General features: G+C 41.6%; 2 protein-coding genes across 5 annotated transcripts in view; one reads left to right on the top strand and one right to left on the bottom strand.

Moving 5' to 3' along the window:
• ENO4 (enolase family member 4) overlaps positions 1–16115 on the top strand; it is a 32020-nt gene extending 15905 nt beyond the window's left edge. Inside the window, exons 8-14 of the mRNA XM_012001120.1 lie at positions 2080–2136; positions 4568–4735; positions 7525–7650; positions 9684–9879; positions 12969–13036; positions 13554–13671; positions 15200–16115. Of these exons, the coding sequence (XP_011856510.1) occupies positions 2080–2136; positions 4568–4735; positions 7525–7650; positions 9684–9879; positions 12969–13036; positions 13554–13671; positions 15200–15354 (888 nt within the window). The 3' untranslated portion in view covers positions 15355–16115. The remainder of the gene's footprint in view (positions 1–2079; positions 2137–4567; positions 4736–7524; positions 7651–9683; positions 9880–12968; positions 13037–13553; positions 13672–15199) is intronic.
• Positions 16116–18506: 2391 nt separating this feature from the next.
• The window catches only part of KIAA1598 (KIAA1598 ortholog), a 126490-nt gene continuing 121394 nt past the window's right edge, over positions 18507–23602 (bottom strand). For all 4 annotated transcript variants that reach the window (XM_012001121.1, XM_012001126.1, XM_012001124.1 and 1 more), the window contains one exon: positions 18507–20285. In XM_012001121.1, coding sequence (XP_011856511.1) covers positions 20063–20285 — 223 coding nt within the window. In that variant the 3' untranslated portion in view covers positions 18507–20062. The remainder of the gene's footprint in view (positions 20286–23602) is intronic.

The following is a 23602-nucleotide window of genomic DNA, read 5'->3' as shown; positions in this document are numbered from 1 at the left end:
GAGGTGGAGAGGCCAGGAGTTCAAGACCAGCCTGGCAACATAGCAAGACCTTGTCTCCACAAAAATTAGTCCAGTGTGGTGGCATGCGTCTGTGGTCCCAGCCACTTGGGAGGCGGAGGTGGAAGGACTGCTTGAGCCCAGGAGTTTGAGGCCGCAGTGAGTTCTGATCATGCCACTGCACCCCAGCCTGGGTGACAGAGGGAGATCCTGTCCCATTAAAAAAAAAAAAAAAAAAAAAGCCTGCCTTGTATAGGAGGAACCCTGAGCTGCTGGGCTGCTAATAAAGGGTGCCTATTTATAGCATAGTAATTGAATATAGAAAGATGTTTAATCCTTCCCAGTGATTACAGTGATAACAGAGCATTCCCAACATTACCCCAATTCTTCTATTAAGTCTTCATTTTAATCTATTTTGAGAAAAAAAATGCTGAAGAAATGGTATGTTTTCTCATGCAGGCCCCAACCCAAAGATGTCTGTAGATAACCTTAGCTAAAGCCACGGTCTTAAAACAGGAGATGATAGGAGTGGAACCAGGGTTACTGCAATCACCATGCTTTGTTTTAGTAATAAAGTGATAGCTCCTGATGACATCATTTGGCTGGTGGCATTGATTAGCAGATTACATCATGCCAGATTTATTTTGGCAAACTCACTCTCCCTAGGAACTCCCGAGTAGACTAATTCTTACTAATGAAAGATGGTATTTGTTTCAGTTTTTAGCCATTTTTAAATCCACTTAGTCTGAGAACAGCCATTCTAGAATACATTGCATTTTTTTATGATTAAAAAGGCTGCCAGCCTGGGCAACATAGTGAGACCCTGTCTCTACAAAAATATTTACCGGAAAAAAAAAAAAAAATTAGCCAGGCATGGCGGTGCACACTTGTCGCCCAGTTACTTGGGAGCCCGAGGCAGAAGGATTGTTTGAGCTCAGGAGGTCAAGGCTGTAGTGAGACATGATTGTGCCACTGCACTCCAGCCTGTGTGACGGAGTGAGACCGTGTCTTTAAAACAAAAAGGGGTAGGGGTGGGGCTGGAGATTTTAACTTCCATTATTTAACAGCTTATTCTTATTACGGTAGTGAGAAAGATGTTACCGGTTGTTTTTTTCCCTGGTTATTTTTTGCCGTTGCAAGGCCCTATGCTAGGTGCAAAAGGGGATAAAAACATACTTCCTGTCCTCAGGCAGCTTAAAAGTCTCAATGAGGGAGCATAAAAAACATGAGAAATCCAATAATAATGCACACCAAGACTGTTCTTTAATGTTTGCCGTTCTGAATTGGTGCCAGTAATCACTGAGATTGTCCCCTGATCACATCACATGACTTCCCTTTGCCCTTCTGTTCAGGGTCACTGTATGTGCATATACTTGAGTGTGAGCCACACTTATGCTTGACAATCATGCCTCAGCTTACAGAGCCAGTATACTCTGAACACGAAAGTGCATCCTTTAAAAGATTAGATCCTTGCAATAATATGCACCCAATATGCCAAATGTGGGAATGCCTCTTTGGGAATTACCTTTGCTTTTAACCTCATGACACTACACCCACTAGATTCACCAGATTTAATTACCTTTGACTGTTTCAAATCAAAGTCAAAACCACCCTGCAGGAGAAAGTGTTTGCATCCTGAGAATATTCAAAACATTATGTTGGGCCTGTAAAAGCAAATCCCACAGCGGGGCTAAGCCCTAAGGGCAAGGAGGGGACTTTGTATCCTCCTGCAGAAAAAGGGCACCTGCACACAGCAGAAGTTCATGATATATGTGTGAATAGCACATTATTTATATGCATAGAAATGCATGAATCTGTATACACACCCCATATACATGACTGGGGACAGAGGGTAAGGATGAACTAAAGGAAACACATTCCTGAATTTCAGAAATAGTTTGTGGCATATCAAGTAGGGAATGGCTGGAATTGTCCCTATGTGCATGAGTGCGTGTGTGTGTGTGGGCGCGCACGCGTGTGAGATTCAGTGTGGCTGGTCAGGTCTCAGAGCAGTAAGCTTTGCTTGCTGCCACAGCCATGCTAAAAATTTCAGGTGATGTATTTTTATCTTCTGCCCCACAGCCCTCTCCTCCAAAAGCAGAGACAAAAAAAGGGCATGATGGAAGCAAAAGAGGTCAAGTAAGTCTATATATTGTTTACCATCCTTCCATATGACACTGTTTATAGATTTCCTGCCCCTTTTTATCTTCCATAGTCACTTTTTGCTCCAAGTCCAGGACTGAGGCAAATGGAAACCATATAGTGATGTTGCTCCAGGCACCCCCAGAGCTGCAGTATCATGCTGCCCCTGCCTTCCAGCAACAGGCTGCCTGGCCATTGCTGGCAGCAGCTGTGTGGCCATCTGGAATCTCACAGGGTTAGGAAGCATTTATGGGAAATAGGGTTACACTGGACCCTATGGGGGAAGTGTTTGGGAAATCGAATCTCTCTTGACAACTAGCTGAAAGGCACATAGGATATTTTACATTTTATTATTAACAAAGAGAAAAAGAAGAAGCACAAAAAGATGGCTCTTCCTTCCATCTGGTCCCCCAGACACACTGAAGCATCATTTCTGATGAACCATTGCAGGAACTCCAATTTTGCCAGGAGAATGAGGCGAACAGTCCTCCTTTTCAAAACTGGCTGCGCTGGCTTCAGGAGCCTTGGGAGACCAGTGGAACTTGATCTGTCAGTCACCTTGGTGACTGTGAATGCTCTGATAGATGTATCTATTATAGGCTAAACTTTCAACAATATAAACAGAACAGCCAATAAGAACTTTGAAGAGCATGCACATGGGTGAAGGTTGCTCACATCTGCAGTATTTGATTTGCTCTGTGAGTGAACAATCCTTGCCCCACCTTGATGTTAGGTAGGTGAGAGTCGGCTGAAGTCAAAAGAAGATGGGGCTAGGAAAGAAAGGAGAAGACACGGCAGAGATAAAAAAAAATGAAGTTTCTTTTCAAGATTAGAAGAGAGAAATGTGTGAACACATACAGCACTAAGTAAAATACTGTCAACAGTTTGTACATGTTGGAATGAGCACAGCTGTCTAATATTAGGCCTTGCAAGAGGTGGAGATGGTAAACAAGCCACCAGTTCTCAGTGTTGTTCCTTCATTCCAGCAGGTGGTTCTCTGCATGCTGGGAAACTTAGACCAACATCAGCCCTCCCTGTAATCAGCTGTACTACTACATTTTTTTTTTTTTTTTTTTTTTTACCGTTAGAAACAGTCTAGAGTATAGATTCCAGAGAGGCAGCCACACAAGAATTAGGGGTATAAACTCTGGTGCTAAACTGCCTGGATTAAAATCTGGTCCAAGTTACTTAACTGTAAAATGGAGATCATAGTAATACCTTCATATGATGTGTAAGGAGTAAATGTATTTTACTTTATGTAATGTGCTTAGAACAGTACCTGGCATTTAGTAAGCACCAAATAAGTGATACTTTCATAGTTCAGAAGGCTCTATAACAAAACTCAATTGATGGACAAAAATTTCCTCAACTATTCCTTTGTTTGCCAAATAAAAGTTTCCTCTCATTGACATTAAAATAGTGCTATCACCAGTCAAAATAGAATACTCATTGCCGGGTTCATGTTTGTCTTTGAGTTTGGCGCAGACACACACACACCTTACCTTAAGCCCTCAGATTCATTGATATTGCTTCAATTTATAATTGCATAGTGGCAATTTATGGCGAGGGCACATCAAGGCTGACTTTGCAATAGCTGTCTTTCCTTGGGGTTATGTGGGTCCTGAAATCATCTTCCACTAAAATCCATCTTCAGTATTGCATCCTCTTAGCGGAAGTCTGCAGTCCTTTTAAAGTGGCCAACGCCTGTAATCCCAGCACTTTGGGAGTGTTGAGCACAAGACTTCAAGACCAGCCTGGGCAACACAGCAAGACCCTGTCCCTACAAAATATAAAAAAATTAGCCAGGTGTGGTGGCATATGCCTCTAGTCTCAGGTTCTCAGGAGGCTGAGAAAGGAGGATGACTTGAGCCTGGGGAAGTCGAGGCTGCAGAGCCACATTCAAGTCACTGCCCTCCAGCCTGGGTGACAGAGCAAGACACTATCCCAAAACAAAATAAATAAATAAAACTTTTCCTGAAGGAGGGTTACGCTTTTAACAGCTGCATTTATCTGGAGGAAAACAGAACATAGGGAAGTGCAGGTTTGGAGGAAAAGGACTGGCAGAGCTAGAGACAGACAGGATGGACATTTACAGGGAGGGCCTGGAGATTCACCAACCGGGTGGTTGTGACTCAGGCTAGCCCCACGTACAAGGAACAGCAGCGTCAATAAAGAGAGAACACAGACACACTGAAGAGAGAGAAGTGTGCTCCCAGGCTAAACTTGGAAACCTCAGAAGAAAATTACTCCCAGATACTGCAGGGGAATCATATGCCCTAAGTCATGTGAATCAATCCTAAGTAGGATTGAGAATTAAAGGACTGATCTTTGCAGAGCTGTATCTGATCATAAACCATGCCTATCACAGGAAGCACCAAGAACCTTAATGAGGTGTACTGACATGCATCATTGTCTCTTGATCTTGTAGCAGCAGATCACTGGCAAGATGTCCCATCTTGGTTGTTTAACCATTAACTGTGACACCATAGAACAGCCACTGCTTCTAATACAGGAAATCTGTGCAAACCTGGGGCTAGAACTGGGAACAAATCTGCATCTAGCTATCAACTGTGCTGGACGTGAGCTGATGGACTATGTAAGTTTCCACTTCAGAACATTCACTTCCTATTGAGATCCATGATTTTTAAATTAGAACTCAGAGAAAAAGAGCTTATCTGCATATTGTCCAAACAGATCTTATTGTTTTTTATTAATATTGTGTGAAGGATTCTAATATAAACGGAACTGAGAAAATCAAATTAGCTAATGACCACAGAATAACATAACCATAAAAAATTTTAAATAGACAATGTCATTATTATATATAGAAATTCTATAATAAAGATGAGTAAAATGAGTCACTTACATTGCAATCCTGAAAGCTACTGAAAAATAATTTAACAAACTGCATTTGGTTGATAAATGCTGAATTTGTCGAGCCTAAAAAGTGGATGAGTTGTAACTTATGACGTGATAGGCCCTTCCAGACATGTAGTTCTTAGAATTTATGCTGTGACTTTTTAAATATAAAAAAAATTCCAAGTTATTGAAGTTTACAAAGAATATGTTGTTGTCCAACTAAGCACATCACAGTGTTATCCACAGCCTGGGTTAGGAGGACAGAGCCTTAGTGATATGATGAGACTCCACCTGGGGATCACCCACCTGAAGAGAAAGATTCTAAAAAGAGAGTGGAAAACAGGTTCATTAAAAAACATCCTAGTCGGCTGGGCATGATGGCTCACGCCTGTAATCCCAGCACTTTGGGAGGCTGAGGTCAGGAGTTCAAGACCAGCCTGGCCAACATGGTGAAACCCTGTCTCTACAAAAAATGCAAAAAATTATCTGGGTATGGTGGTGGGTTTCTGTAATCCCAGTTACTCGGGAGGCTGAGGCAAAAGAATCGCTTGAACCCAGGAGGTGGAGGCTGCAATGAGCCAAGATCGTGCCACTGCACTCCAGCCCAGACAATGAGAGTGAAACTCAGTCTCAAAACAAAACAAAACAAAACAAAAACAAGCAACATTCTAGTCTTCACTTCCTCAGGGTAATACAACAGCAATTTACCTTTAAACTTGGGAAACTGGTATGTTAGGAAAGTTATTAGTTTTCTGTCTTACACATATACTTACTGATATAGTTTGGCTGTGTCCCCACCCAAATCACATCTTGAATTGTAGCTCCCATAATTCCCATGTGTCATGGGAGGTAACTGAATTATGGGTGCAGGTCTTTCCCATGCTATTCTCATGATAGTGAATAAGTCTCACTACATCTGATGGTTTTATAAAGGGGAGTTCCCCTGTACACACTCTCTCTTGCCTGCTGCCTTGTAAGACATGACTTTGCTCTTCCTTTGCCTTCCACCATGATTGTGCAGCCTCCTCAGCCATGTGGAACTGTAAGTCAATTAAACCTCTTTCCTTTATAAATTACCCAGTCTCAGGTATGTCTTTATTAGCAGCATGAAAACAGACTAACACATTTCCCAATTTCAAATACACAAAAATGCTGAGTCTGCGTTTTATGAAATGCCCAGCATATTGCCAAGCATTTATGGTGACTTGGTGATTTATGTCAAATTCAGGGGACTTGACCAAATAGCATTCTGCTTTAACTGTGATTTTTAACTTTACAAAGAACATTTTGAACACTATATAAGAACCCTCAATTTTGGCTGACTTCTAAAAGTTCTTTTACTTTTCTAAAGAAACTAAGCACATAAAAGAATATTTAAAGTAATTTCCTATTCTTCACATAATGATTGGTTCCTAGACATACCATTAAGAAAAATAATTGCATGTTTTCATCAGCAACGTATACCAGGAACTATGAATATACTGACTGCTAGTGCTAACTAGAATGGGTATTTATTGCTTATATTCAGTAAAATGTATTATTTTGATATCAGATAATTCTTACAATATTGTTAGTTCAAAATCATTCGTGTTTCCTCACTGACAAGATAGGGTTTTTTAAGCTTTGCATTATTGAAGTTAAAAGTTCTTGCTGCTTTTGAAGATGAAAAAAGTATGAAATCCCTTCAGTTATGGTCTTAGGAAACTGCTTAATTCCAATGGAATCCATTCTATTATCAGCAGCAGCAGGAAGGCATTAGCAAACCAAACAGCCACTCTGTTCCATTCCACCTCCCTCCCGGTGCCCAAATATCCCAGGTGCCATCCCTGAACACAGACTTAAAAGGAAGGGTGCTTTGTTTTGCAGAAAGGCTATTCTAGATCCTTCAGCCCTGTTTACTTCTATACTTAATGACGTAGGCGCTTCCCAGACTTCAAATGGATGTTGTACTAGAATTCTACCTTCAGGACAATATTGTTACTACTAGAAGGTACATGCTACCTAAGAAAGAAATGCCTCACATAAATCACATTACTTTTCATACTGGTTGTTAGTGTATCAAAAGCCTAGCCTTGCTTTCAAGCTTTAGAATATTTACGGTAAAGGAAACAAGTTATTCATTCAATGTGAGCTAAAAGATGGTAGGGTCTAGTGAGTGAGCAGGTTAGCATTGCTATTCTGCTTGTTTTGTGAATTTATGTTATTGTCCATCTACCCAGGCAGCCAAATCTAACAGATTATTCCCCTCCTACTCTGTAATTCTTGGTGTTTTGTGTAGGAGGCTCCATCTGAAGTCTGTGGGAAGAACCCTAGAGGGCATCAAAAGGAATGGTGACTTGATTTCCCAGGTTAATATTTAAGATATTTAAAGTAGAATGGACAGATTTCTCAGGTCAGTGTGACCCGAAAAGAACTTGTTTACAACCTCTTATATAAAATGAACAAAAAGGAATCTGAACCACTTCTTTGGGATTTGATGAATTCATTGTTTATCCCTTATTTTAATATTTTCCTGACACATATCAGAGTAAAGGAAAGTATGAAGTGATCATGGGCACATACAAAAATGCAGCGGAGATGGTTGACCTGTATGTGGATCTGATCAACAAGTACCCTTCAATTATTGCCTTAATTGATCCTTTCAGGAAGGAGGTAAGCACCTTACCTTTCATATTTTATAACATACTTTATATGCCATAAGATAGGCAGGACTCACCTTTTATATTTTATAACAAAGCAGAGAATAAAATCTCATTCTTTTGGATCTCTGTCATTCAAAACGTTTTAATTTGGTCTGGGGCTGAGTTGCTTTATTTCAGCATTTATGAGAAAAGGCACTTACTAAGCAAATGAATAGAAAAAACACAATTACCTAGGAGTGTGCCTGTCTGGGGAATGAAACACGCTATTCGCAAGCCCTTCAGGAGTACCTGTATATTTACAAGCAGCCTAACAGATGGAAGCTGCCCCTGCTGTGCAAGCTGGAGCTTCAATAGGTTAATCATATATCATTTTCAGGTGCTCAGGGAAACAGGACTTCTATAAGACCAAATTATTTTTCAACCTAAATCCAGTCACTATATATGCATAAAAGTAACAAAGCCATTTTTTCTTTTGAGACAGGGTCTCACTCTTGTCACCTAGGCTGGAGTGCAGTGGCATGATCTTGGCTCACTGCAACCTCTGTCTCCTGGGCTCAAGTGACTCTCCTGCCTCAGCCTCCCGAGTAGCTGGGACTATAGGCGTGCACCACCGCACCCAGCTAATTTTTGGTATTTTTAGTAGAAACAAGGTTTTGCCGTGTTGCCCAGGCTGGTCTCCAACTCCTGAGCTCAGGCGATCCGCCCACCTTGGCCTCCCAAAGTGCTAGGATTACAGGCATGAGCCACTGTGCCCGGCCTGCAAAGCCATCTTTTTAAAGTGTTTGAGATATTGAGGTTTTATGATCTATTAAAACTCATGCATTTGACAAAGGCTTATGTGACCATCTTTCCTCCAACCAACTTACACTCCAAAATTTAAATTCTTGATTTTATAAATTTGAGAACCATCAGATAGATTGGACAGATATATTGAACAGATATCTTCTTTGACATAACACAACTATTTCGATTTGGAGGACAATATAAATGCTGGTCCTCATGTGGAGTCCCAGGGTCTCAGTCCCATCCTCCCTTTCGCAGCCTCCATTCCACTCCAGCACACACAGAATGCACTGGCTGAGCCTAATCTTAGCTCTTTAACCTTGCCACACCAGCCCTGTGATGACCGTCCTGAGGCTCTGGTCGTACTTTTTTTTTTTTTTTAAGACAGGGTCTTGCTCTGTCACCCAGGCTGGAGTGCAGTGGCCTGATCACAGCTCACTGCAGCCTTGACCTTCCAGGCTCAAGCCATCTTCCCACCTCACCCTCTCAAGTAGCTGGGACTACAAGGCACACCACCACACCTAGCTAGTTTTTGTATTTTTTGTAGAGATGGGGTCTTGCCACATTGTCCAGGCTGGTCTCATACTCCTAGACTCAAGCAATCCTCCTGCCTCAGCCTCCCACTGTGCTGGTAGTACAGACATGAGCCACTGCACCCAGCCTTGACCACAGCTTTTTTCATGTGATAGGATGAACCTATGTGGTCTGTTCTAATGCAGTAAGTTGAAATCTGGTACAAAAGCTAGGATGACTGTGTGTGTGTGTGTGTGTGTGTGTGTACATATGTATGTGTATAATTTTAAAATAAGCATTTCATTTCCTATGATGGTCTCACCAATAAAAATAAGGGTGTTGAGAAGGGACTAGAGCCCTTGCAGGGTTTCTTTTTCCATTTTCTGTTTATCAGAAATATCAGAAAAATCCATCCTGTCAATCTTTAGCAGCAATATAGATGACAGTGGATGGGAATAGCCTGGGTCTGAAGAACTCTAAAATCCACATAAGAAATAGCATTCAGTGTATTAACATTTTATTCACAAAACCTTTAAGCTCAAATGTAATCGCTATTAGTTTCTGTTTCACAAAGCTTCTTAGTTTGTGTGGCTGTGGTACAGGGATCATTCAGGAACAAAAGTAAAAGAAAATTGTTTTGTGCATCTCAGGGAAAATGTGTGAGTTTGAGTATGTGCTCTATTATTCCTGTTGTTTTGTAATTATGTTCAATGCATTACAATGATCGATTCTTAAATATTTACCCAGGACTCTGAACAGTGGGACAGCATCTATCACGCACTTGGTTCCAGGTGTTACATAATTGCAGGAACTGCATCCAAAAGCATTTCTAAACTTCTAGAGCAAGGAAACATCAGCATCCCCAAATCCAATGGGCTGATCATAAAACACACAAACCAAACTACAATATCTGACTTGGTGGAAATAACCAATCTGATTGACAGTGAGTAACAGTATACATCTGAAAGACTCGTAATGACTTGGTTATACAAGAAACCAAAAATACACAGCATATCAAAGTTACTAAAAAGCATGGAAGAAATCTTGGAAGAAAAGAAAGTCCAACCATTTGTGAGAGATTTAGTGCTGGAACACAAAATGCAGCTTACTGACTCACTTCACAATGTTCCACTAACAGCCCAAGTCCAAGCTGATCCCCTTTACTGAGGGCTACCAGAGGTGCGGCCAAGGCCACTGCCCTATCAGCTTCACAGTGGGGACAGCCTTTCTGCCTGTAACAGGAGGACTCATGGCTGATTTCTTATGAAAGGGCATAGCCTTCAGCACATTTATCAATTTGCTTTAGACTCTGAGCTTGGGCTACAGAAAATCTTTAAATTTACAGAAACCTGGCTGGACGCGGTGGCTCATGCCTGTAATCCCAGCACTTCGGGGAGGCTGGGGCCAGCAGATCACAGAGTCAGGAGATCAAGACCATCCAGGCTAATACGGTGAAACCCTGTCTCTACTAAAAATACAAAAAATTAGCCGGGCGTGGTGGCAGGTGCCTGTAGTCCCACTACTCAGGAGGCTGAGGCAGGAGAATGGCGTGAACCCGGGAGGCCAAGCTTGCAGTGAGCCGAGATCGTGCCACTGCACTCCAGCCTGGGCGACAGAGAGAGACTCTGTCTCAAAAAAATAATAATAAATAAATAAATAAATAAATAAATTTACAGAAACCCATAGAGGTACTCCAACTCTTACTGCTAAAGAACAGATCTCAAATCCTGAATCAGGCACTGTGGAACACCTGGGTACCATCTGCACTAGCCAGGCTTCCGGCTACAATGCAGTATTTAAGCTAAAAAAAATAGCTCACCATTAACAAAGCCAAGGCACCAAGCACAGCCAAGGAATAACAGGGGCAGAACGTGTGTGGCCCGCATCACGTTACTGCAGTATTGTAAATTTCCTCCTATGTATTGTAAATTTCCTCCTATCATTTACTACCACTTTATGCTCTAGATTCTAGATAAGGAGTCAACATCTTAACAGGGACCACAACTCTTTCTTCCACATAGGCATGGCTCAAGTACATGGTAAGGATGTAGGAATTACTTAATTGAAAAGGCCCCAAGTACATAGTAAGGATGTAGGAATTACTTAATTGAAAATAAACTTAGCTACTTATAATATATCCAGATACCAGTCGGCCATTTTAATTTGCATTACTTGGGGAAGTCTAGGAGGGATCAGAATTTGGAATCAGATCACCCACTGCAGGGAATGGTCTACTTGAGCAGTTTAGAAAACAGGCAACAAGATCAGATTAGAAGCAGTTTTCTGTCAGTACAGAGACCGGAGGCAAGGGTAGGTTCACTACTAACGCGCAGCACAGGGAAGCTTGGCAAGGTAGTGGGGCATCAGGGAAGCCTCGGGAAGCAGAACCGGAGTCATCAAGTTGGGATTCAGGGACAGGATCCCAGCAATGGGGATCAGGGGACGACAGGTGAAAAGCAGGGCTCCAGTGTTGGTGCATCTGGGATGCCAGAGGAGAGCAGCTTTATTTAAGACCAATGGATCAGGCATTTGCGAACTGGACATAATCCTTACAGCATTCCTGTGAAGTAGACACTATCATTTCTACTTTATTGATAAGAAAACAAGACTTGGAGAGAGTAGGTAAGTTTCCCATGACACTATAGTCATCTCACTTGCCCACAACTCTTGACCACGTCAGTGTTTAAACATGCTGTTCCTTTGGACCAGAATGCTTTGCTCTGACATACTTGACTCTGCATCCTTCAGGTCTTGGCTAAAATGAAATGTCTTCAGCCACTCTTCCCTACCCCTATCCCTAACTGGTTCTGTTCTGAGTCTTCCTCCTAGCATCCTATATTTCCTCTTTGTAATACTGACTACAATGACTTGTACAACTATCTAATGACTGGGGTCTCCCACTAGACTACAAACTGAGTTCATAGGCGTCTTGTACACTAATGCAGAGGGCACGAAACAAATACCATGAGTGGGTCACAGGAACTAGACAGAAAGCTGGTCTCAGAGCTGGAGCAGAACTCAGAGCCAGACTGGCAGCCAGGGGTCTGGGTTGGTGTCAGAGGATGGAAGAAGATGCTCAGGCAGGGCTGGCCTGTGGGTGGTAGATGATAGATAGGAGGCAATGCAAACACTGTCGCTGCAGGAAGAGCTCTGGCTGGCACTCTTCACAGACTGGCACATTTCAAAGGGTTTTGAGACCCTCAAATGATTGATTACTACCAACACTACTCTTCTAGTAAATATTCAGAATGGCAGTCCTTTGAATAAAATTCTACACAATGACAGGAGAAAGCCATTATGTAGGCACAACAACTCCACATGTTACTCTTACCATATTTCAGACTCAAAGATGCACATTTTTCTACATTGAACATTTAAAAAATTGAATCGTGTCTTATAGCTGTGGTCTTAGAAATGTGTCCATCTAATTTGAGCATCCCCCTACCCCCTTTTAGTGGTAAAAAATAATAGCACATCTTACAAATCATGTATTTTTTTTTTTTTGAGACAGAGCGGCTCTCTATTGCCCAGAGCTGGAGTGCAGTGGTGCAATCTCGGCTCACTGCAAGCTCCGCCTCCCGGGTTCACGCCATTCTCCTGCCTCAGCCTAAGTAGCTGGGACTACAGGTGCCTGCAACCACGCCTGGCTAATTTTTTGTATTTTTAGTAGAGACGGGGTTTCACCGTGTTAGCCAGGATGATCTCGATCTCCTGACCTCATGATCTGCCCTCCTTGGCCTCCCAAAGTGCTGGGATTACAGGCGTGAGCCACCGCACCTGGCCATCATGTATCTTAATTTTAATGAACCACGATATTCATTTAGTATTTACAGCACCTAAGCTACTGAAAGTTGGGGGTAAACAAATAAAAGCAGGGCAATAAAAATGCAAATGTTAGAATCCTAGGTGGGCAAATAATTGACTCTTCACAGGGGAGTTATAAATCTGAGAAATGTTTAATTTTGATCCCAGAGGCCCACATGTATGCTAACTTTCTACACCGTATAAAACTGAAAGAAATTCCTCTTCCAGGTAAGAAGCACATCACAGTCTTTGGAAGTACAGAAGGAGAATCATCTGATGACAGCCTTGTCGATTTGGTAAGTGCTGAATGCTGGTCAACTGCCAAACACTGCTTTTATCACGAATTGGTATTTCAGAGAAATGCAGTCTTTGGTGGAGAAAGTCATGTAACCTTTTATGAAATAGACTTGCTTCCTCCCAGACAGCTACCTTTTGCAAAGAGCTAATCTTTGAACTTTTAAAAAGAACAAAAAATTGAAGTCCAGGGAAAATGATGAGCACACTTAAATGACTGGGGTGTGCACCTGCAATCTTTCCTCCTAAAATGAAGTGAGAAAGGCCAGAATGTTCTTAGATAAAATCAGCATGCCTACGTGACTAGTAAAGTGCCTGATGGATAGTCAGTCACATCATCTGTTTGTCTTTCAGCACTCTCAGCTTGTAGGCCACTGTACTTATGTAAAGATAAAAAACTAATAAGGGAAAAACCAAAACAGCACACCGTGACAGTTTCCTTTCTCCTTAAAGAATTGTTTGTCGTTTAGCAAGACATGGCTCCTCCATCTAAAATGAGCTCCCGCCCCCCTCTTTCAGGCTGTTGGGCTTGGTGTCCGGTTTATCAAGTTGGGGGGTCTTTCCCGTGGTGAACGAGTGACTAAATACAACCGCCTTCTCACTATAGAGGAAGAACTTGTCCAGAATGGAACACTGGGTATGCGCTGCTTTCTTGCTTTGTTTTCACTTAGCCATGAATAAGAGAACAAAGATTGGAAGAGGGGGAATAGAAGTCCCTCTGCAGGAGGGCAAGGGAATCCAAAGACCATACATAAGTGCTGACAAAACTAGGATGGCACTTGCCACAATGTATATTGTTGTCTTAATGGATCATCTATTTACCTGAATGTTTAAAACTCTCGCCCTTTTTCTTGATGAATAGGCTGCACGATGCTCTTCAATAGAATTAATTGATCGGAATTTCCAAGCCTACCTTTTGTTATGGTCCAAATTATACTTAAGGTTTCCCTGCATAGCCCATGAAAGTTAAAGGCAGACGCTTTCCTGGGGGTTCTTGGAAACAAATCGTTTTACTTAAAAACAAGTAGGCAGTGTGTTAATTTTAACATACCTTGGAAAGGTTAAGGTCTCAAGAGAAATAAATCAGTCATTTAACAAAATCAAACCTTTGTAAATCTGCATGGTTTAGAAGCACCTTGTATACTGGGTAACTGGAGAGAAACACACCAAATATGCATTTTTATTTTCTTATATTACTGATTGTGATGGCCAAAAGGAGGCATATAGCATGCAGTGGCCAATAGAAACTGTGATTATAAACGTCATGCTTAACATGTGTAGCAGTCTTGAAATGCATCCTAGGATTCAGAAAATAAAGAAATAATTGGGAGACTATTTCTGAGTCACATAAGGGCAGTCAAAAGAGTCTGTGTTTAGTGTGTAGTAGAAGGGCTAGTTTTTTTTCAAATAGGTAAAATTAGACTGTTCCACATATCTGATTATTTTTCCTGGCATCCTGACTTGTGGAGGCCTTAGCTTCCCTGAATGACTGATGCCAGTTCCAGCCAGACGTTACCACAAGGTAAACAGCTGCTGCAGGGCACCCGAAAGGACTCCGGTGACCACAGGCTCCACCCCTCTCTGGTGACAGTGCAGCCCCCTCAGCATTCCACAATGGATTAACAGATGGAGGAGAATTTCTCTGACACCGGCCTTGGTGAATCATTATTAAAGGGACCCAAAACTGGAAAAATAAATCTCCCCACTCCCACTTTCGAGTAGGAAATCTTGGCAAAAGCTCAGCCATTACAATGTTGTCAATACTTACATGGAAGGACCTGACTGGAGCGGTCCTCGCCTGCCATCATTTCCCTGGGAGCAGTCAGCTGGCAGTGGCTTGTATCGTGCATAATACTGGCCTTTCCCCCAGTTCATCATCTTCCTCTTAACCCTTTCTGCTAAGCCTCTGCCCAAAGTCCGTGATGCATCATCAAATGTTCCAGAATGAATGTGAGTGCAAATAAAATCGAACAGAACATCTGTATGGCACAATTAACATATAACCAAATACAGGCCCAGTTGTAAATGGTTCTGGTATCCTTTCCGATGGTGATGTGACACCTTTGGACTAGTACTGAAGATGATCTCCTTCAACTCATGTAATATATAAAAGCTGGCACCACTGGATTAGACCGTAAACTTTATTGTTACTTTTTTTTTAATAGGTTTCAATGAAGAACGCACTTTTTTTTACTTTAATGAGGAAGCTGAAAAGGCTGCAGAGGCACTTGAGGCTGCTGCGGCTAGGGAGCCGCTGGCACCCACCTTCCCCACACAAGGTGTAGAGGAATCAGCCGAAACAGGAGCATCCTCTGGATAGGGCTGTACACACCCCAGGTTCCAGCCACACCGTCCAGTATTAGTAGACCGGGACGTCTGATGTATGGCGCCGTGTCTCCACATCGAGTTTCCTCTTCAACTTCACCAACTCCTGTGGTTTTTATTCTTCTAATTCCACTGTTTGGTAAATTACATATATGGTGTTCTTGCTTGAAATTCTATCTGTGAACTTTGTTTTGCAGCCACCACACTTCCATGCAGATTTTGTCTTTTAGCTCTCCTGTCCGTTTTTCAGGGGCACGCTCCAGTAAAAGAGGCCAATATTTTTGTTGTCAACTCCATACTCAATCAAACACCCCATCCTTTACCAATCAGAACATCTCTGAGAACAAAAACCTAATGACCCTAGAAGCTCTCTGTGCTGGGAACAGATGTCCATCTTCTGTGTTTACTCTACATGTCTGTGCTGAAAAGCACCGACACATTTTTGTAGCCAACCTCACGCAGAAGTGCGAGAGCGTCACTAGTTTTTCTAACAGCCAAACAGTTTCATCTCACTTTCCTACCCTTAATTCCCTTTTCCCTAATTCCCTCTTCTTTTTAAATTTTAGTTTTTCTTGTATTATTTTTATCTTTGTGAGTCTTCTTGGATCCTTTTTGGAGTAAGAATGAGTATAAATGAATAAGCACATCAGTAAATGAATAAATATTCTCAAGGTTATTAAATGCCCAGTTATTTATACTACAGCATTTAAAAAGCAATCCGCAAGTGATTAAAAAAAAAAAAAATGATGTGACATATCCGTTCCCTGAATTGCCTCTTTTGTAAGCCAGTGTTGGGATTATAGCAGAGGAGTAGCAGAAATAAACACATTCAGACACAAACATAAATAGAATAATATCCAACCACTTTATATGATTTAGGGTCTCTGTTAAAAGGGTTACCATTTGCTTCTCCTAAAAATTATATAAATTGCTATGTACTGACCTGTAGGGGAGTTGGCTAAGTTTGGACTTCTGATAAATTCTATAATTTTTACTAAGCACACTGAAGATCTCTCCTTTTAAAGAGTACTAACAAGGGACCTTAATTTCCACATAACGAAGCCAATTCCTTATTCTCAACGCTATCATTTGAAACTGGCTCAGGCGCAGACTCTCTCAGAGCAAGGGGCAGGAGACTTGGTTGGTGTCACTCTAAGTTGGAAGAACTGTGTCACGGTTTGTGGCTGCTACTGCCTCTCCTGATGCTTAGCAACAAACAACGGGTAGGAGAAACTGGAAGGAAAATTCATTTTAAAAGCAGAACAAACATGACTGGGTGTTCACATACCCTTTGAAAAATACACACACACACACACACACACACACACACACACACACACACCCCATGAGAATATGCCCTGGAACAGTGATATAAATTATAATTAAATTACTAAAACCAGAGCAAAAATGTACAACGAATAACAAAATAACTAAATGAAATTAACCAAAGAGGTGATTTATTACCATAACCAGGTCAGCAGTGTAACTTCAACACAGAGCAGTTTACTCACCTATCCTCGAGACTGCGCTCACCAATGGATAATTAGCCTTTTAATTTAAATTTCTTAGGGTGCTAGGCACTCTTTCTATTTATGCTTTCTGTCTCTGTGTTATATAACATACAATATGAAATATATTTATATAATCGTATATATAATATTATCTGTGAAAGAAATGAAAGAAACAGTCATATCCCAAATTAAAAATGACTGTGGGATGGGGAAATGTCAGTGCTTGGAAGAGAAACTTCAAACCACTCCAATCCTTATGCAGGGACTGCTTGATGAGTCTTCGAAGGTCGGTGACAATGACAGATGGTTATCCATCCTCAACAACTTCTTGGTATATAAGCTAATGTTGTTCCACAACGCCACAATGAATGTAACTAAACATGTAGAGTATGCATTTAGAAAAATAATCCAGACTTTAAGGCTGTGATACAGACTATCATGTACTGCACACACAACCAAAAACTGGTCTGGAAAGACAATGAACAATAACTGTTACCTGTACTGCTCCATTTCTAGCAGTTTACCATTAACAAAGAAGGTAAGGAAGGAGCAATTATTGGTGAGTAGTTAGAGCCAAAGCGTCCATCCTCCTTACTTAGGGCAAATGAGGCTGGGTGCTAACAGCCCTGTGGATGCCTGCCAGTCAGAACTTCCATCGGACTGTTCAGCTGCTGAAACTACTGTGGGTGAGGACTTTGTTTGAGACCAGCTCAGATACAAAAGGGTGCAAGTGCTTTAATTAAAATCTTATTCTTCCAGAAAAAAAGAGACATTTTCTTTTTCTTTAATAGCAATGGCACAAAGTACCTCTACCTCTTTGCCTCACTCGGGCTATAACATGCATCAACATTAGATTTAAAAAAAAAAAAAAAAATCCTCTATAGCACACAAGACTTAATTTATCTTTCCCAAACAGAAGGAAGCGTACATAACCTTTTAGAAAAATCAAACACATAAAGATGCAGTCTCTTTCAACTTAAAATCGTGTAAGCAGGATGTATGTAAGTTTTGTGTGTACAATAGCTATGAACATACCTTGCAGATACAAGCATAGCTCTCCTCTGTCTTCCTATTTGGGATCCCTTGCTTTGATTGATAATGTCACCCCAGCCAGGGGCAAAACCCCCTCAAAACCAAAGTGAAAAGGGAAAAACTGTAGGCAGAAAAAGGTGAGTGGATATCTTACATCAAATACCTTTATGTCAAATTAATTTAAAATGCTTTGTAATCACAGTGACAGAAAGTAAGCAGCTTAAAAAAGGCATGAACACTTTCAAAATACCTGTTACTAATTGTTCCCTAGTCCAGCTAACACATTTCACCCAAAGGGCAACTTCTTACTCTAGAAAGGAGGGTGTTTTGATAACCATATTATTCTGTTGGTGGTGTGATGAAATATGGAAAGACAGTGTGTATATTTTTATATTTCTAAATGTATGTGAGTTGCATCCTGGCAGACAGATCACAGATGCAAGAAGGAAGACAGCACAAAGAAACATGAAAGAAAACTCAATAAACCATCTTAGGGACTATTAAAAATTACTAAAGTTGTCAAATCGTATACAATTTTCTATTAAAGAATGTCAAGCTTGGGGAAGTAAACCACAAACGTTAATAATAACCACAACTGACCCTCAATGGGAAAAACTATTGGTGCCTTTTTAATAAGTTGTGGTGAGGAGAGTTCAAATTACAGGACATAACAGAATTTGTTTCATGAATTAATGCAGTCTGTAGTTAGCATATCATATAGCAGTATTATCCAGTTAAGGAAAGATACAGTTGAAAAACATTACATTTTAATTCCCCATGAGTAAAGTGATAAGTAACTGTCAAATCATCATTGGGAGAACATGGAAACAGTCAAGCATAACGAACTTACAGAAAGATAATTATCTCCAAATTTAGGAAGTACATGTACCTGCCTACCCACCTCTGCAAGCCTATGCTTACCACACGTGCAAAAATACAATACAATACAACTACTGCAATTATTCCTATCATTTTCTTTTGCGCTTAGGTGAAAAACACCTGACAGCTACATGCTGAGCCATGCTAACAAAACTAAACCTTTCACTTTCTTTAATAGTAAAATTACCATTACTGAATCATTGTCATAAAAAGTGCATTCAAGTACATTACCACTTATTTTAAATAAACACCAATTTTGAAACAATCAACTGTGAAAAGCTGCATAAGTTTTTTTTTTTTTTAATCCCTGATTACATTTCTATTTATTCACTGTGGTAGCCTGAAACATTGTATTTTTAGAGACTAACTACCGCTTAATTTCTTTTTTTAAAAAACAACAACAAACCTGTGTAATACAGAACAGCAGTGAAGCAAGAAAAATGTGTGCTTGTCACTTATCTTCACTGTACTGTACCTAAGAACTCGGATAAAATATGGTACTTGTGCCACATTAGTATATGGGAAAACATAATTAACTCATAGCACAGAGCACATGGTTTACCAACATATTACTGTAAAATTCAAGGTTTGGACTTTCACCTCAGTTCTGTATTCAGGCTACCAGAGCATCCCCACGGAGGTCCTTGGGAGGCTTTGGACACAATCAATAGCATGTATTTTTTCATCCAATAGTTAACAATGTATGTAATTAAGACTGACTATGGGACTACGAGTTTGATGCCAGCTCCTGAGTTTTAAGTTTATCTCAGTCTACCGTAGAAAATAACTTGTATGCCACAGTACCCAACAATTTCCACGCTGCTGCAGTTTCTCCATCAAGAGGATCAGACCCAAACCAGAAGCTTCTTTGGGGGCTTTAAAGATCACATTAAGTTGATCAGTTTTGTTTATCCAATTATTTACAAGCACCTCAAACTTTCAGCATTCCATTTGAGGAGTGGTATGCACATTTCCTAAAAAGGTATCAACATCTGCATTTTTTTTGTAACCTTCTAAAAGAAGTCATACTTAATACAGTAACTAGGAAAAAAAAATATCATCCTTATAAAGATCAAATAACCAAAACCTAATAGGAATGTGTTTTGCTAAACAGCTTACTTATGTTTATAGTTGCTACTTACAAAAGTAACACCAGAAAAAAACCTGTATTCTGAATACAGAGACCAGAGCAGAATGTCTACAGCCCATGCCAATATACCAACACTCATCACGTGCGTATTGAAAAGGACTTCCAAACATGTCAGGCTTCTGGTTTCTGGATCAGCAGTTGGAGCTGTCTGTCTCTCTCACGTTTTCAATGCTGTCTTCTTTGTTTTCTGGTTGGACTTTGCCTTCATCCTCCTTGTGTTGAGTTGGATCTTTTTCAGCAACCTGGTCTTTGGTTTGGGGTTCATGTGTAGAAACAGGATCTAAAACTACAACTGGTTCGACTTGTTTTTCACCGTCAATGTATTTTTTCCTGTATCCAAGGCTACTGGGAGGCCTATGAGATGAAGAGTTAGACAAAACAAGTAAAAAGCAGAGAGAAAATAGTTGTCTCTGATATTCTGGATTCAGATCAACATACAACCCAAAATGTTCTAAGTCTAGTCAACATGCATATAGTAGTCTTTGAGATGCCAGCCATTTAAAAGAAAAAGTGAAGCTATCGGATTACACAGCTGATACTAGGAGCACAAGGCCAGAAGAAAGAAGGCAGAGAAAAAGCGATTAACTACAGAAGTGTTAAAAAGCCAAATGCACCTACCTGCTCAATTGCATTCTCTTCTCAGGAAGCCTAAAGCTCATGGACAAACTGTGAACCTCTCACGGCCTGCTGCCCAGACTCCCACCCGCCCTCACTTAGCTGGATGGAGCCAGTTAACTCCCTTCCCTCCTGCGTGTCCCTGGGTATGGCTGGTTGCAAGGTAGCCCTGAGGAGCCTGCATGGACAAGGGGAGTAATCACCCCTCATCACTGATGGAAAGGTGAGAGGCATGCCGGCTGCTGCTATTACCAACTAGAGGAGACCTGGTCAGACTTCAGGAGGGGGTGGCGGTAGGACCAAGGGCAGAGAGAGAGTCACAGTAGAAGCTAAAATGCTAAGTTACCATTAATGTTTCTAAAAGGAGAATCAGGTTTCTTGAGAAATTTCTTATGGAATTTCAGAGGCGGTTTTCCACAGACTCCTCCTCTCATCTCTTCTGCTGCAAGAAGCTATGGCTCCTCAGGCTGAATGGGTGTGGATTTCCTTATGGAAACAGTTATCTCTGAAACACCCAAAGGTTCAGGCTGCTGAGCTGCTGCCTGAAGATGGAGGCAGCTGCAGTGGGCAGGGCTGGGGCTTTCAGACTTTTCTGGTCTTTCTGGAAAATGCTAGGATCAGGCCTTTTTGTCCCTGAGAACTGGCTGTTAACCATGACCTGGCACAACACCATCCCACCTCTTGGTGTTCCGCCAGGTGCCAGTGAACTGCTAGCCAGTGCCTGCCCACTGCTCTACCAGCCCCTCACCAGGAGTTGATTTCTACTATTCTCTAACCCCTTCACCAGGTCACAGCTGGCAGGAGACACTCTTTTACCACCTAATACCTCTCTCGTTGGACTTACCACAATTGTTTCCTGTCTGTCTCTTCCAATAGCATGTAAACATCTACGAGGCAGGGACTATTTAGCTTTACTCACAATTCTATCCCCAGTACCTAGCACAGATGCATTTGTGGAATAAACGAATGGGCAAATACTAATAAACTGAAAGGTTCAGAATTAAGGGGGAGAAATCAAGGTTTGGGTATGAGTAGGTCTGGATGTCTCTCTTGCAAAAACAACAACAGAACAAATGATCAATTACTAAGTGAAAGTAACCTGCATGATCCAGTCACGGGCACAAAACCTCAAACCCAAAGACCACACTGTTTTTTTTCACTTTCTGACCAGTACTGTAAGATCAGTCCAAATGTTTAAAAGCCACTCCCTCTGGCTATCAGGTTATATTACCTATGTGTGGCTTGGTCATCATCCTAAGTGACAAACACTCTGTCTTCCTTGGAGGTGGTAAAAACAAAAATAATCAGGAGCCTGGGTACAGGCTGTGCTGCAGTGAGGACAGATTCCTTTATTTTGGCCTGATTATGGCACCATGACATTGTCCATCTACCTTGGCCAAGGAACTACTTCTCCAGACATCTGCCGCTATGCTTTGGGAATCAGAATGGGCTGTAGTTTCTCCAGTGGTACCTGTTTTGACTGTCTCTGACCCACACAATATGTAAAAGCCTGTAATCAGAGAAGCAGAACAACTCTGAGCAGTACTAAGGATTGATCGGAGGAATTAGACCTTAGGGAGTAGAAGGCACTAGTCATGCAGTCTAGGTAATCTGCTGCCTCTGCGTCTGACACTGGGCCTGCAGTCAGCTGTTCTGACAGTTGGGAGGGAAGGTGGCTGTAAAGTGACAGAGACTGAGGACAAACTAGAGCTATACCTATCTATGTCTCACAAGCACCAATCTTGATGATGCAAGACAATATGCAGGATAAGCAGGAGCCTTCCCCAAGGAGCTGCACATACACCTGTCCCAGGATTTGGAAAAGCTGGAGGAGGAGATGTGGGGAGCTGGAGAAACTGTGGGCCAGTCACTGCCACGTGCCAGTTAGGTGAGTCAGGACATCAGGAATGTCATGCACAAGCTATAACAGAGCCTGCCCTACACGGACCTTCCGAGGGTTAAAAAAAGTTTTTTTTAAGACAACTACTTCACTTCTGCCTTCTAAATCTCATGCAGATTTATCTGTGGGCAATTCTAAACTGAAAACAAATGAGTGAGGGGATTCTAGGAAATAAAGTTGCAGCCCAGCTAAGGTTCCAGGGAAAGTCCCATCCAAGTCTGCAGGTCGAGTCACCAGTATGATGGCTTCACCATCTTGGGCCTGGACCCACTCTTACATAAGCCAGCCAATCTGCTTTCAGCATGCAAAGGAGGTAGTATTTCTCTCATTCTAGGTGAGCAACTTCCATCAACCCGTACTAACCTTCATCACTTCTGTAGAACTACCATGGATGTTTCCATGCTCGTGTGTGTCTGCAGGTGAAGGGGTGGTGCACAGATCCTAGAAAAAGCTTTCTTCATCAGCTCAGGGCTAAACATTTCCAGGAAGTGCTCTCTGGGCTCCACAGCAGCAATGCATGGATGTTGATTGAACTGAAAACTCATAAACCTAGTATTGTCAGGCTGAAAATTGTCCTAGAATTGTCTCAGTCCAAAGAATGATTTCCCTGCCCTGAAGCAAGCTTCTTGACTGCAGATTAATCTATTATTAAGTCACTTATAGGCTACAATTTGAGAACCCCTTTGTTATCACTGAAATAGGTGCAGTGGGCATTTTCTGAAGCTAGGCATGGAGGGAGAATGACTGGTTTCTCAAGGATAATGACCACTGCCTTAGAATTCCAATGGAAGGTGGAAAGGGACCAGGGCAATCGTCTAGTCTGACCTGTCCTTTTACAGATGAGGACGATGAGGCTTGAACTCTTGTTCTGAGTCTGCCACACGGCTCATCAGTGGCAGACTCAGAACAAGAGTCAGAAGTTCCTGTCTCCGTGTTTCTGCCTCTTCTATGACAGCATGCTGTTTCTCAAAGGCATCTTCTCCTAGAAACAGGAGGCTCCAGGCTAGTTTTTGGCATGTTTACTGATTTCGTTCTTTCTGAATCCCTGTTTCCATCTCCATCTTCCAGATCTATAAATAAAAAGTCTACCCCTTCAAGCTATCCCTCCTTTTTAATTTCTCCCCTGTGGTTTGTAGCTCCTTCTGGCTTGACATCA

Source organism: Mandrillus leucophaeus, unplaced genomic scaffold, assembly GCF_000951045.1.
Source record: "Mandrillus leucophaeus isolate KB7577 unplaced genomic scaffold, Mleu.le_1.0 Scaffold65, whole genome shotgun sequence".
NCBI lineage: Eukaryota > Metazoa > Chordata > Mammalia > Primates > Cercopithecidae > Mandrillus > Mandrillus leucophaeus.
The sequence above is the reverse complement of the archived record's forward strand: the minus strand, read 5'-3'. Positions and strand labels throughout refer to the sequence as shown.